This window comes from Plasmodium fragile (genome assembly GCF_000956335.1).
Source record: "Plasmodium fragile strain nilgiri unplaced genomic scaffold supercont1.54, whole genome shotgun sequence".
Classification (NCBI taxonomy): Eukaryota; Apicomplexa; class Aconoidasida; order Haemosporida; family Plasmodiidae; genus Plasmodium; species Plasmodium fragile.
The window spans coordinates 158,143-173,083 of NW_012192634.1; the positions used below are offsets into that span (position 1 = coordinate 158,143).

The 14,941-nt window shown below is 43.2% G+C and overlaps 4 protein-coding genes across 4 annotated transcripts; 2 read left to right on the forward strand and 2 right to left on the reverse strand.

The window, feature by feature from the left end:
• Positions 1 to 815: 815 nt before the first annotated feature.
• On the forward strand, positions 816 to 2,462 carry AK88_04141 (uncharacterized protein; the record flags this gene model as incomplete). The annotated part of the gene is made up of 1 exon (XM_012481751.1): positions 816 to 2,462. One exon carries the CDS (start codon positions 816 to 818, stop codon positions 2,460 to 2,462), a length of 1,647 nt encoding a protein of 548 aa, XP_012337174.1.
• Positions 2,463 to 3,566: 1,104 nt separating this feature from the next.
• On the reverse strand, positions 3,567 to 6,500 carry AK88_04142 (uncharacterized protein; the record flags this gene model as incomplete). Its single annotated transcript, XM_012481752.1, has 1 exon — positions 3,567 to 6,500. The coding sequence occupies one exon, from the start codon at positions 6,498 to 6,500 to the stop codon at positions 3,567 to 3,569; it is 2,934 nt and encodes a 977-aa protein (XP_012337175.1).
• Positions 6,501 to 11,274: 4,774 nt separating this feature from the next.
• AK88_04143 (uncharacterized protein) lies at positions 11,275 to 13,362 on the forward strand (the record flags this gene model as incomplete). The annotated part of the gene is made up of 1 exon (XM_012481753.1): positions 11,275 to 13,362. One exon carries the CDS (start codon positions 11,275 to 11,277, stop codon positions 13,360 to 13,362), a length of 2,088 nt encoding a protein of 695 aa, XP_012337176.1.
• A 735-nt stretch (positions 13,363 to 14,097) lies between these two features.
• On the reverse strand, positions 14,098 to 14,848 carry AK88_04144 (uncharacterized protein; the record flags this gene model as incomplete). The annotated part of the gene is made up of 3 exons (XM_012481754.1): positions 14,098 to 14,226; positions 14,424 to 14,650; positions 14,782 to 14,848. The coding sequence occupies 3 exons, from the start codon at positions 14,846 to 14,848 to the stop codon at positions 14,098 to 14,100; spliced, it is 423 nt and encodes a 140-aa protein (XP_012337177.1).
• Between the last annotated feature and the right edge of the window lie 93 nt (positions 14,849 to 14,941).

A 14,941-nucleotide genomic window follows, 5' to 3' on the forward strand; every position in this document is an offset into this window, starting at 1 on the left:
AAAAAAAAAAAAAAAAAAAAAAAAAATGCAACATATATATAATTAAGTGGGAAAAAAGAGCAAAATAACCATGAGGACGCTTAGTTAAGCGGATTTATGTAAGCTGAAAGGAATTTCTTCGTAAAATCGCTTGCATAGCGTAAATTTCCACATATTTTCAGTTGCCACGCGCACTGTGGATGCCGCTGCACAATTTTTGCGCGTTAACCCGGGCAAGAAAGTTTGATTTGGCTTAGCTCGCTGGTGAGGCGCATGTTGTGAAGCGTTGCCAGCGTGGTTATCCTTGCACGGCGGTGGTTTCCTCTGCTCATCGTTTTTCCCTAACTTCTTTCTGCCCACGCTGGAACACCAACGCATGATGACGCGCCAAAATGACATGAATGGCGAGAAAAGGAACCATTTTGCAACAAGCACAAAAACTGGAAGGAGCTTCTCCACCGAAGTGTCCATATATAGTGCAACGGCGTAGAAGCAGTTACTAAAGGGCACTGGGCGGTGGAGCGAGAATTGTGTGAGGCAAGGGGAAGCAAAAAAAAAAAAAAAAAAAGACCCCATTTTCAGTACAATCAATGTATACACCACTTCCGCATGCGGATCATGTCGGTGGAAAGTTGGTGAATAATGGCTGGGGGGGACGTCGCGTTAAGGGGAGCGGCGCAAAGAGAGTGGCAGTTGCTCTCGGCGCATAGACAGTGGGACGACGAGCCCACGTTTCTCCCTGAAGGTAGCGCCATTCTGCCTCCTCATCGCTTACAGCTCATTGATTACAGTTCACCGCTTACCGCGCATTGGTATACAGCTCACCGACACACACCATGATAAAGCTAGAAGAAGTGTTCACGCTCGAAATTTTAATAAAAATTTTGAGCAAGATTTTCGTGAAGGGGAACTACTGCATAACGAAGGAAGACATCAACACGAAGAACTGCCGCGTGATGATTTTCGAGTCCAAGTTGGACGTGCCCAATTTGAGGAAAAGCGGAGATGAAGAATTCATAAACATGTTATTCTATTTTTATAACAAGAATTATTTGTTCTTCATTGTTTACTGTCTGAACAAGAAGAATATTGTTTATTTGAATTTCTTCAATCCCTTGTTAAGTGAGAAGGAAAGTATCGAGTCGATCAATTTGTTTTTTATTAACAACTTCTTCCCTCATATTATTTTGGGCCTGAACAATGGAAAAGTCTTCCTGTACAATCATGAAGGGATTATCTGCATGCAAAATAAATTCGCAGAGAGCAGAATAAAACATATTTTTGTGGAGAAACATAAGGAATATATTTTGTTGGTCTATGATAATAACACAGTTGTGAATACAAATATATATTTGATTAAAAGAGCGTTGGAAAGTAATTCTAAAATTTTACCACTCGACTATTCTTTTACTGTTAATAAAAATATGAGCATAAATCATATATTTTTGAGAAACTATAATTACTCCCCTGATGTTTTTAAAAAAGACTTATATTGCATATACAGTAGGGATGACTTGGGTAAGTATATCACGGATGCTATTATTTCAAATCAACCCCAGTATAACAGAATTGCCAATGCAAATTATATAATTACGTCCAAGACGATAACCATTTCCATACTTTGTCTCATTCGACAGAATGGTACTAATAATGACCTTTTAACAAAGAAGGAGAATTTTGGAGCCTCAGAAAAACTTAGTTCTAGAATTAATAATTTTTTGAAAAACATGTTTACAAAGAAGAATGATGCGTCCACGGTGGCGGTAGCAGGATCTGGTTCTGCAGCAGGGACGACTTCCCAATCTGTAGGACCTTCAGTAGGCTCTTCTCCCTCAAGAGTGTTGTCACTTCCCTCTCCAAGTGCTGCCTCCAGCTCTGTTGGCGCAACACAAGTCGCAGAAGCAAATGCAATCCCACACAATAATATGTCAAATACGTATGGGAGCGTAACTGATAATCTGAGCACACAAGTTGTTCACTGCTTTAATGATGCGAAGAGACAAATCATTGATTTGTGCATCTGCCCGTGGAATCAAAACTTGGTGTTGGCATTAGACAATTTAGGAAGGATATGTCTAATTAACATAAGTACGCTCACCATTTTACACATGTGGAAGAGTTACCGAGGAGCTTTTATGAGTTTTATTCAGAAGAGGAAATTGGGCACTCGTCATTCGAGTAACTTGTCCAAGGGTCGTGAGGGAGTTACTAGTACGAACGTAAGTGGACATGGGAAAGACGCAGAACAGATGGATGATAAGGCAATTTTTTTTTATCTCAAGACGAGAAATTTAATTGAAATTTGGGACCTCAGGACGCTGCACAAGTTGTATAGCGTGCGCACTTATGAAGACCCCCAACTCTTTAAAATATTTTTTGCCGACCATAACGTTCCTAATAAAATTTACTTCTTCAGCACCAGTCACCATGTCTTTTTGATGAACACCAACTTTGAGTTGTTTCATGTCAAGTGGCCGGTCTGACGCGATACGTTGTTTCATTGTAGTTCCCAGTAGCCAATTACATTACGCGGAATACGCATCGAGCCTTTTTTTTTTTTGCCCCCCCTTTCATGCGTGTCTACCCCTGTTATAATGCCTCGCTTGGCCGCAGGGCGACTTTTTTGCTCCGCGTCATTTTTATTAACCCATTGTCTCGTCCCTATTATATGTTCATGAATTTCCTTTTTCGTTCCTGTCATATCTGTGAAGAGACACCACCACCTCCTTTTTTTTAACAATTTGCCTCTACCTGCCGAAGCGCTTACAATATTGTGTATATGCCACCCTTTTTTTTTATAACGTTCGTTTATTCGCCCTGTCGCTGCTTTACCAGCTTGCCCATTGCAATTAGGTAAAAAAAAGTATATTAAAGGAAACCTCCCCCGTGTGGCCTGTTTGTTTTCATGCGGTGTGGTGCACTGGAGAGGATCTTCCTTTTGTTCCATCGGAGGGAAAATGTGTCTTAATATGGGTTGTGAAGAAGAAAAAAAAAAAAAAAAAAAAAAAAGGAAAAAAAAAAAAAAAGCTGACCGGGATGTCCCTACATCAGAGTATGTTGCGTCTCCGCAAGGCGGGGAAAATAATCGTGTGCGTGTGAACGGATTAGGTGTGAACATGTGTACGTATATATATATGTGTGTGTGCTTCTGTGTGCGTGTATGAACGCACGTATGTTATAAATGCGCATACGAGTGCACGTAGTGGTCATTAATTACGAATGGGGCGGGGCGCCTGCTGTTTGGGCGGCCTCCATTTGGGCATCAACGCTGGAGACGCTTTCTTCGTTAGCTTCGCCAACTTCATCTCTTCGTCAGCTTGGCCAACTTCATCTCGTCGTCAGTTTGGCCAACTTCATGTCCTCATCAGCTTCGCCACTTGGTCCCTTGCTGGTTTTGGATCAAGCTCTTTAGTGCCTTAGGGGGATGGACGTGTGGGTTGTTAGTGGGGGCGTGGCTGTGTGTGCGCGTCGCAATTTGTCCGATGAGCCACGCCGGGATATAACTGCAATTGTACCACTCCATATAAGAGGGAAAAAGGGATGGAAGGGAAAAGTTCCCCTCCATCAAAAAAAAAAAAGTCCCCCCTTCATGTTTTCCTTTTTCTTTCATCCTTGCGTTGTACCATAATAGTTTCATTGGTGGTGATGTCCACGTCCGCGTGCTTGAAGTTATATTTCATGCTGTCTTTCTTTGTGAATTTTTTTTTATAAAAATCTTGCATTGGTGGTGTGCAGTGCTGGTGCATGTGTTGTGGTGGGTACATTTGTTGCGCGTGGTAGTTTGCGTTTTTGTGGTGTCCACCCTTGGCGCCGCCGAAATGTTTGCTATTCCCGCCGAGGGGAAGTCCTCCCATGCTGCCTACACTACCCACACTGCCCAGACTGGGCATGGCGCTCATATCGTTGTTGGCCCCACTGGGGGTTCCATTCCTTGAAGCCTTCAAGAGGGACTTGAGGGAGTCCAAGACATTGTTCACCTTGGCATTTTTAATACTCTCCGGAATGGAGTTCTCTTCCACATTGTAGGCCACACTGCCGCTGTTGTCCCCCTGTGCATGATCATTATCTAGACGCAGTAACGAGTTGATAATGGGAGTTATATTTATGTTGCCTTGTGGAGCAGTGGTCTGATTTCTAACTGCTTCTTGGTTGGTACTATTAAATGGAGCAAAATGTTGAGCGTTGTGAATTTTTTTGCCCAGGGTGTTATTTGGTGAATTCGTTTTAACCTTGCTTCCGTTGTGTTGAAAAAAGGGGTGAGATGATCTCCTGTTGATAAGGATGCCATCCAAATTATTCAAATCATTATTGCTTCTGTTGAGGCCATCATTATGGACGGCGTCTGCCACGAGGTTACCATAGATCAAGGTGTTGTCTTCAGCGTAGTGTTTCTGGTGTCTCCTATTATACTGTTCGTTACTAGTTATATTTGCTAGGTTGGCCAGGTTAACCATATTTGCAATATTAGCCATGTTGGAGGCATTGGCAAGGCTAGCCAAATTGTTGTTTGTGCTGTTTCCACGGCTTCCGTGACGAGGAAGGTGGAAGCATGGGGAGTCATTCGTTATTCTATTAGAGTTACTCGATCTGAAAATGTCTAGGAGACCTTTTCCCCCATCTCTTGGGTGGAGTTCTTTATGCCCACTCCCAATATGGTGGTTGACATTTGCACCAACGTGATTCAAACTTGCCAAGCTGGTAAGGTGACTCATACCCACGTTGCTGTTATTGCCATGCCAGGTGTTATCGAATGGGTCATCCCCACGAACCCTGTTGTCTGCGTAATCCGAGCCACTTCTCTCTTTTAATATTGAAATTTGCTTCATTAGGAGCTCCGCTACGGTGCTGCTTATTTGGGGCTGATCGGTCTGCGTGGCCCCCAGGGGGTGTGCGCCCAATGCGCCATCATCCGCCTTGGCGCCACTTCCCCAGTTCGCACCGCCGCCAACGCTGCCAATGCTGCCCACGTTGCCAATGGGGCCGCCTTCGTAGTTCCTGCTCACTCTGGTCGCGGAGCCAAGGTCCCTCGGGCCATTTTTCCCTTCCCCAATATCCACACCGCTAGAATTATTACCATTGACGTAGGCCAAAATGTCCACAGGCTCCTCCTGATTACTAGCATTATTATTTTTAAACCATCGGGCGAAATTGCTTTTGGTAAGATTCTCCTCCTCATCATTGTCCTTAAAAATGCTGTAGTTGTTTTGGTCGGTGAAATTCTGATTCTTTGCCTTCTCATTATTCTTCCAAAACTTTTTTATATCACCCAGGGTGAATATGTCATTGTTGTTTCTCTTGGCGTAATGTGAAGGGTGATCCCAATATCGATCCGCTTCACTGGCTGGGTTTTTTTTTTTTTCAGAGTGGTCATGTGGACGGAGGTGATCAAATGGTGTGGACTGTTCCTGCCCCATCGACAAATCGTGCATCAGCGAGGTATCCCTACCACCGCCTACCTCCCCTGCATTAGAAAAATGAAACGCTCTCTTTTCCTTGTCGTATTTATTGTTCATGCCCATCTTGTTGTGGAAGTGGTTCTGGTTGGTCATGATATATTCTTGTCCAGTTAGGTGCATTTTCCCCTCATTGTCAATGAACAAATTATTCTCAGGCAAGTGGTATGAATTATTATCTACATTTTTAAAAGACCTAATGTTAAAGCTGTTTACCATGTGCGGCGTATAGCCTTGTTGGTGCTTATTGTTCTTGTAGTATTGTTCATTAAATGAAGGTCTTACTTTAACATAATTTGGGATGATGCCTCCCCCATTAGGGTTAATGGAAGTGGTGTTTAGTAGACCCCCAAAATTGGAGTAGCTAGGGAAATTAACATGGTTGCCATAGTTGGAGGCATACCCTGGGGTCATGACATGCATGGGGTTGTTCAGAGCAAACCTGTCTTGGTTAAATTTGTTCAGAGGAGGCTTGTTATTTTTATTTTCCTTGATGAAGCAGAATTCACTTGTGTTGGCTTCTTCCGGGTTGGTGGTGTGGGCGTCGCCCTTTACTTCCAAAAATCGCAGCAGCAGCAGCTCGTACAGGGAGTACTTGAGGCACTTTTGCTTCGGCGCGCGTTCGTTGTAGGTGGCTTCGTCCACGTCGGCCTCGGAGTCACTCAGTTCTGCGGGCTGTTCTACGGGCTGTTCCGCGTGCTCTTCTATGGAGTGCTTTTCGGGCTGTTCTGCTGGCTGTTCCTTTACCTCCCCGCTTGGTTCGTCAGCCTCGGTCTGCGCCCCCGCGTCGACCCCTCCGCGCCGACTCGAGCAGGGGCTGCTCACGTCCTCATAGTAGTAGTGGTACAGCGGCGTGTACGCACCCCCATTCTCATTAAAAATCACATCGGTGCTGATGCACGTTATCCTTTTGTATTTGTAAATGTGCTTGTAAGTTAATTTGTAAAGAGCATTATAAGATTTAAAAATTGAATTTCCATTTTTGTCCAACACTAGATCACACGATGCACTAATTGACTTGTTCTCACTTCGGTTATCAACGATGATAAAATTTGTCGAATCTACCATTTCGGCTTCAGACGAGGGATTAAGTGGATGGTGCCCCGCTGGGGACGAAACTTTTTATCCTATACCTTTCAAGGGGCGCAAGGAGGGATAGGTGAGTGCAATGTACCCGCGCGGGGGCTCTCTCACCAGGAGGTGTACCTAACGTATAACTATGCGTGCCGTTTGACTGGGCACACTACACAATTACGCATGTGCCTCTACCCGCCCAGGATAAATCTAATTTAAAAAAAAAAAAAAAAAAAAAATGAAACTCCTCTACATACGCCTATCAACGTGAATATGCATCGGTAGGGAATAACGATTCAACATTAACGAGAATTTAATTCAACGAAAAAAAAAAAAAAAATACACACACACAAACACACACGTGTACGCGTGTACGTATGCACGTGTGCATGTGCGTAAAAGCAGGCGATGTGTGTAGGTACAGATTCAAAACAGGATGGCGGTAGGCGCCAAAGACAGTTTTATTGCTCGTATGCTGCTCCACTTTTGGGGTGCGTTCGTTTTTGTGTGGCCCCTTGCCCAGGTAGATACACACAAAGGCTTCACGTATGTCTGCACATACCACCCTTGTTGTACATATGTGTATGTATATATATACACGCATACACACGTGTATACGCAGGTATACACTAATGTGGGCAGTCGGCCAGCACTACTTTAGTTGAAGGCCAAGGGGACGAACTCTCATTTTACGCGGGAGCAGATTTTCTCACTGATGCTCACAGGAACTTGCACAGGTTTTTCGCGAAGCCCATACACTCGTAAAAAAAAAAAAAAAAAAGGGTCTCTCAAACGAGAAATGCATATGGAATGAAGGGAAGCCGCGTGTACAAGTGGGCAAGTGAAAATTGTACCAATGTATGCGCACGAATGTATAAATTGTAAGTACATATGAATGCATATATATATGAATACCTATTCATGTATGTACGTACATGTAACAAGCGCGCATTGTACATGCCCGTACATGTACGGAATGTGAGTACAATATACGCTACACGAAGGAGAAAACAAAAAAAAGAAATGAAATAAAAAAATAAATGAAAAGAAGAAAAAAACATGAAAAAAAAAGAACGTATATTTATACATATGACACATGCACAATTACAAAAGATTAGAAAAAGAAAAAAAAAAAAAAAATCTCTTGTGCAATCAGCAGGACTGGTTTTCGCTTTGCATGCTGTGTCCGTGCGGTAGCATTCCGTTTTCGCTCTACACTTTGCAAAAATAATTAAAAAATAAAAGGCAGCTTAAATTGGTTTTCCCTTTTTATGGGTTGCTTCGCCTAGTTAGCGCATGAACCTTGCGGGAGTGTATACGGGACACGCTTTCCTCTCTATGGTGTATGTGCGCTGGGGTTGAATTAGGGGCTACGGTTTCTTACCTAAGCCATGCATGCGGGGGGTGACCAGCGGGTTCAGTTGCAGGTTCGCGCAGATTGCACCAGGCAAAATTAATCGCGTAAGGGAGGAAACAAAAGGCACACTCGTGTGGATTTGGTAAAGAGAAAGGGAAAAAAATAATGTGCACTGAGGTGTAGGTAACACGATGGAGAAGACCGTATCATAATATTATCTTACCTCTATGTGTACTCGCTTCCCAGTAGGTACATAAATATACGCACATGCATGGAACACATAAAGGGTTTGCTTGAGCACCCTTCCAATTTGTATAACGGTATGTGTAAACTCACTCATTCGTGTAGAACCATAGAAGCGGCTCTTTTATATGCAAGAGCTGTTAACAGAAGGGTCACCTTCTGAGCTTGTATGTAACATCAGTTTGTGCGAATGTGTGTGGGCCCGTAAACAGGCTTCCGTCCCACTGGGATGGTATCACACGTTCAACTAGTATGAATGGCAATAATTGACTTCACAAAACGGTTTCACCAAACACTTTTTGTTGCCTGTGCAACCACTGGGATGCAGGTAGACGCGGCAGTGGAGATGCGCTGGTGTAGACGCGCTCGCGTTAAGAACAGTGGAAGGGCAAGTGCGCAAGTTCTGTCCAAGTGTCATGTACATATATTAGAACATAATGGCGTGACGTTCTATGTAGGAGGGGCAGACGCCGCACACACACATGTACATTCGCCAGGATGCGTGGTGTAGGCAATTCTTCGCAGTGCGACAGAGACTGAAGCGAATGAGGTAGGTGAGGCGCCTTCGCCTTTCACACCTTTGCAGTCGCGTGTGATTGGAGCAGAGGTAAAACGGGAAGGTGAAATGGGCATGTAAAATGTGCCTATAATATGTACAGATAACGCGCTCGGGTGATAGAAGGAAAAACTGGTTTATGCATTTCAGACACTTCACACGTGAAGGGGGAATGGAATAACATGAGATAAGAATAAAAATGGAAAGGAAAAAAAAAAACAAAAAAAAAAAAAAGAGGAAATAAATGAATATATCAGATGAACAATAAAACTGAAGATTCTTCTAATATATAATTTTCACCCCTTTTCACAAATGAGCTAAACTGAAAAAAGTCACGGCATGTCATGAAGAGAACATGTGTGAGCTCATCCCATTTCGTTCCTTTTTTTTTTTTTTTTTTTTTTCCCATGATATGAACAATGTAGTGTATATACAGGGCGAACAAACGTATCGTCATATATTGTTTAAAAATGATGAGGACAAAAAAAAAAAAAAAAAAAAAAAAAAAAAAAAAGACTTTGCCAAAACCTTGGTAATTTTTTTTTTTAACATTTTGTTTTTCGAACTGTTTAAAGTGATTGTAATTCGTCTTAACTGGGACAAGAACGATGTAGCGTAGTAAATGCCACACGGATGGAGCTACAATGAGTGCTTCATTTTTCCCAATTAACATTTCTACACCATTGGAAAATTGTTTTTTTTGTCCCAGTGATTTATTTACACTGTTGCGTGGCTACTTGTTGTGTTTCTTTATCCAATGGAAAAATTTAATCCAAGTGTGCCCTCCCCCGTATTTCGTCATTTCTCCACTGCATATGTAAAGAATGGGCTACTCGTCGGCAGGGGTGAGTATGTCCAATTTGTTTTTACATGGTCGTGCTGACATGACCTTGTTTGTGGAGCGCACACATGCACAAACATATGCAGATAAAAAAAAAAATGGGCCCCTGTGCAGGCTTTACCCAGGTGATTTTCGCTGCCACACGATTGCTTTCAGCCCCCCAATGGAGAAAGCACAAAACCGTAAGACGTGTAAAAAAGCAGCGTCCATGTGCGCAGAAAAGAATTCGGAATAACGAAACAAAAAGGAACTGCCCTCTTCTATTGCATGCCATGGCTATCACAGCACTGTGCACAACGGAACATACATCCACAAAACTGATTGGCATATCAGCCAGTTGCCCTTCACACCCGCGTCACCTTCAACACTACGTTGGTGTATTTATATACACAATCTCTTATTTAAAAGGAAAAAAAAAAAAAAAAAGGTATTGACAGATTAAACCAGGTATTCTTACACGTTCGTATGCACGAAATTTACCTCTTCCCTTTGTCATTTTTTTTTTTTTTTTTTGTTTACATCTTTTCCATTGTGTTATATGGAACGACTTCAATTGGAAATATACTCGTCAAAAAACAACAGTCACATTTGTGTACACCCATTTGTATGCACCCAATTTGTATGTCCTTCTCGATTGACCAGCATGCACATAAACACAAAACCGCGACGGTTTTAATTAGACGTGGAGAAAATAAACTCACGTAAAAAAAAAAAGAAAAACATATGAAACGTTAAAAAAGCGACAGCTCAAAATGGGCAACATATACGGCACGTGGAGAAGACTCACCATCAAAGTTGTTCTGACTCGGTGAACGTTTCGTATACTCATCCTATTTTACTTCCTCTGCTTTTTGTAGGACCCCACATTGTTCTTCCAGTTGTTATGAATTTTTTTTTTTTTCTTATGGCCGCTTGGTAAAAAAAAAAAAAAAAACAAACAAACTGACACTTTTTTTACTAAGGCCAAAACCAACGGCCCAATTTACAACTTATACGTTATGATCATAATGCGGTTCATAGCGATGGAAAAAGAAAACAAAAAAAAAAAAAAAAAAACTTGATATACTTGGCCCTCTTTGAATGATTAAACTTCCCGCGGTGAACTGTTAACACTAAGTTTATGCTGAGTGGAAATTCACAATTTTTTTCTGGCTAAGGGTTAGAGGGGGGAATGGGCAACATTGCGTAGCTCATATTATTATATTTTAAACGATAACTTTTATTCTGCAACCATTTACCCACCGCCACCTCCGCTGTGGTTGTTTCATTGTGTGGCGGAGGCGCTGCGATGATGTGATGATGCGATGATACGATGATGGGTGATGCAGGGACGCGGGTATGCAGCGGAAGATTGCCCCTTTAACCCATCCCGCGTATGTGTGAATTCACGTGCGTAGGGTCTTCGCCCCTTATGTATGCGCTCGCGCAGCGTGCCCACAAAAGGGAAATATATGTATAAACATATTTATGTGAACATATTTATACGCGTACGTGCCAACTCCCGCGAAGGTACGCATTGCCCAGCTGGTCCTTTGCTGCGTGCTAGCGCAGGGAAAGGGAAACTGCGGTAAAGCAGCATTTGCGCCATCGCGCATGGCTGAATGCTAACAAGGGAGGCGCTTGGAAAAAAAAAAAAAAAAAAACGGCTCCCTCTAACGTTTATTGAAAAAGGGACGTCAGAGTGGACAGTCCCCCCCCCCATGTGTATACGGGAAGCTCACGCGTGAGATAGACCCCATCTGCCGATTACACCAGCGAGCCCCACCAACAAATGGAGCACGAGGAGGAGTTGAGTATTGAGGAAACAAACAAGCTGAGGGAGAAGCTAGGGTTGAAGAAACTAGACGTGGATGATAAGCAGGACAAGAAGAAGAAAAGGGGTGTCTCTAAAAATGAGGGTGACAACGAACCGAAGGGACGCGCCAAACGAGGAGGCGCCAAGAATGGGAAGAGTGGAAAGAAGGACGAAGGTGACGAAGATAACCAAGAAGCGGGGGATGCTGATGAAGGGGAAGACAAAAACGCACGCGGCAAAACGAAAGGGCCCCCCAAGGGAAGCAAAAAATCAACGCAAACGATCAGTGAGGAGTTTAATGATGACATAGACGATGTGGAAAAATGGATAAACAAAACGAGAAACGTCATGGATAAGAAGCTGGCCGATGATGAGGGCATCAAGTACAGTGACGATGACGATGAAGAGGAGAAAGGGAAAAAGAAAAGAAAAAAAAAAAATAACGTTAATCGCAGCGTGGCTAGTGGACATGCCACGGTGGAACACAAAAATGAAGAACTAACAGATGACATGATCTTGACATTGAAAGATCAACACGTCTTAAATAATGACGAAGAAAAAGACTACCTAATAAATGAAGAATTAAAAAAAAAAAATGTAAAAAGTTTACTAGCAAAAAATGATGACAGCTTTTGGAGAAAAAATTATTATGACCCCCTCTCGTACTATGACGATACAAATAAGCTGAATCCAGAGGATGGTTCAGATGTGCATATGATTTCGAAATACGACGAGACGAAGCACTCCTTCGATGTGACTATTAAATATGATGAGGAAGGGGGGGGAGGTAATGAAGACAATGATGATGACACTGCGCATGGTGGCAGAGGGAAAACGAAGGGAAAGGCGAGGGGAGCAAGGAACACCAAGAGTAGGAATAATAGACTCGAGGGTGAAGAAATGGGAGGAGGCAAGATACAGCAGACCCAGAAAACGCTACCAATGCGGCAATCGAGTAGCCCAGATGGCGGTGTCTTCAAGGTGAAGAAGAGAAAAATAAATAATATCAACAGGCGGAAGAAGGAGGAGGACGCGTGGGCCTTTTTGTATGACGAACCAGAGGGACAAGATGAAGAGGAGGTGGATGGGGAAGGAGGACAAGCAAAAGGGAGCGCGATGGAGAGAAATACAGCTGAGGGAAAAACTCGAGGGAACGAACAGAACAACGAAAACGCAAACGTCATAGAAGACGTTCTTAAAAAAATAAGAGACGAACAAACGAGCATGGACTTTAGCAGCTACTTCGATTACAATATGGGCGAAAACGAAGAGGACAAGGAGCTGTATGAACTTTTGCAAAAGGGGAATAGCCTGAAAAAGAGAAAAAAGGAAATGGATTACCAAAAGGAGCTCTTAAAATATATAGTTATAAACGAGGACGTGAAAAAGAACGAAGAGGTTAGTGGTAATGTCATTAAGTTGTCTGACGCGTCCGAGTTCTGCAGAAGCATAACGCTCCCAATGGAAATACAGGAAAGTGAGAACATGGCGAAGCTGCATAAAGGGTCGGGGGGGCTTCTTGACGCAGATGGAAGTATATCCCTCGGCGAAGATCGTTTATCCAATACGCTAGCTCCCCTCAGCGTCAATGCAAACGGTGACGATAACGATGACGATGAAGATGACAACAACATGAACTTGAGCGAAAACGCATTTTCCCAAGATGGGGTGTCCGAAATTTTTAACGAAATTAAAGTGGATGAGGGATTGTTCGGAGCGCTGGAGTATTTAAAAACAAAAGGAGAATTAAATATGGAAGAGAAAATTTATCGAAATCCGGAGAACAGACCGTTGCATATGTCCACGTCAAAGCATGACATAAAGCTGGACTACAAGAATGACTCGGGCAAAGTGATGACACCCAAGGAGACGTTTCGGTACATTTCTTGGGTTTTTCACGGCAAGAAACAGGGGAAGAATAAAATGGAGAAGAAAATGAGGAGGATGGAGATCGAGCGTCGTTTTAAGGAGGACCCCATGGGTTCCCTTCCCACACTCAACGTCCTCAAAAAGGTGCAGGAGGTCCACAAGAAGTCGTACTTCACCTTGTCGAATAATAACTGATTGAGGGGAAAAAACGTGGAGAAGAGGAGAACGGGAGAAGCGCAGTGGTGTAGAAGTGTGGAAGCGAAGGGCAGAGGTAGCCATTCTTACACGTGCAACTGTTCTGTACGCACACTCCGAACGTTACTCTTTTCCGAACTTTCCCCTTCATGACACCTCATTCTTCGCCGATTTGTGCAGAATACAGCTGCTATGCTGCGTTCGTACACCTCTTTCCCCTTATGAGCCTCCCAATGAAAAGGACGCACTTTTCCTACTTTGTGTCGAGTGTTTGTCCCTGCCGCAAACGCGCCGTTGCACACAACATTGCGTCAATTTTTGTTCATACATTTTTGTCCCCTTTTTTTTTGCACACATATTTGGCTATTTTTTTTTTTTTTTTCCCGTTTTGGCTGTTTGTTCATACTTTTTTCGAAGCGATTTTCGCGCGGCTCCCTTTTTTTAGTGCCCTCACGTGTGCGTACACACATGTACCGCTCTATTTGCATACGCACGTATGTGCCCATTTTTCCGTATTTACGTGAAAAGACCTACGCATTTTTAGTTAAATCGTTAAAAAGAAGAAAAAAAAAACATATAACTACAAAGTTTCGCAAGGTTTAAAAGGGCACCTTTACAACGTCGCATTAAATTAGGCAACAATGTCCGCTTGACCACGATATGTACGATAATTGTGTTGTTCGCTTGGAGGCGAACACAAGGAAGGTGCTTTACCCTGGTTACACCTCTCGCTCATCATGCCTTCTTTCTCTTCTCCTGGATGTACCTATCCAGCTTTTCGTTAAACTTCTTGCAGATGCTTATTTGTTCAAAAAGATGAATTAGCAGCGGCTTGCCCATGATAAGCACGCTGTTGTACTCCTCCTAGGGGGTAGCGGTGGAAAAAAAAAGGGAAGTGGGACCGAGTGGACAGCATTCGTTCGGAGTATGCCATATGGGCATTAATCAATTCAACCTCACTCTTCCCGTTTTGTGTACCCCACACACACATTAAAAAAAAAAAAAAAAAAAAAAAAAGCTAGCTTATAATCTGCCCTTGTTGGGGCAGCGCCTAGGCTTACCTGTTTGGCCTGTATCTCCTCCTTAATCTTGGACAGATTTTCCAGGATCTTGTTCCGTTTCTCCTGCTCCGGAACGCACGATGTGTAGAACAAGTTCAGCAAATAATTCACTTTCACATGGTAGTCCTTCACAATGTCGAGGATGTGCTGCTCGTACTCGATCGTGCCTATCAACATGGACTGGTTGCTCTGGCACTTCTTCGTGTTGGAGACAAACAGGAGTCTCCCTGCAGGGGTGAGAGGGGAAAAGGAGGAAAAAACATGGAGGAACAAAATGGGAAAACTTCTGCCCTTTGACAACGCACTGGGCAACTGATTACACGAATCCGCTAACGCGAGCCACTTGCACGAAACCTACCTATATTGAACAAGTCGGTGTAGTTCTTCTTGCCGGTGTGCTGCTTAAATGTGTTGAGCTGGTCCATGAGCGTGGCGAACTTTTGATTTAGTCGCTCCGCAGCCTGAGCCGACTCTTCATTATCTGCTTCACTATCGCAGGGCCGTTTTTTTTTTTTTTT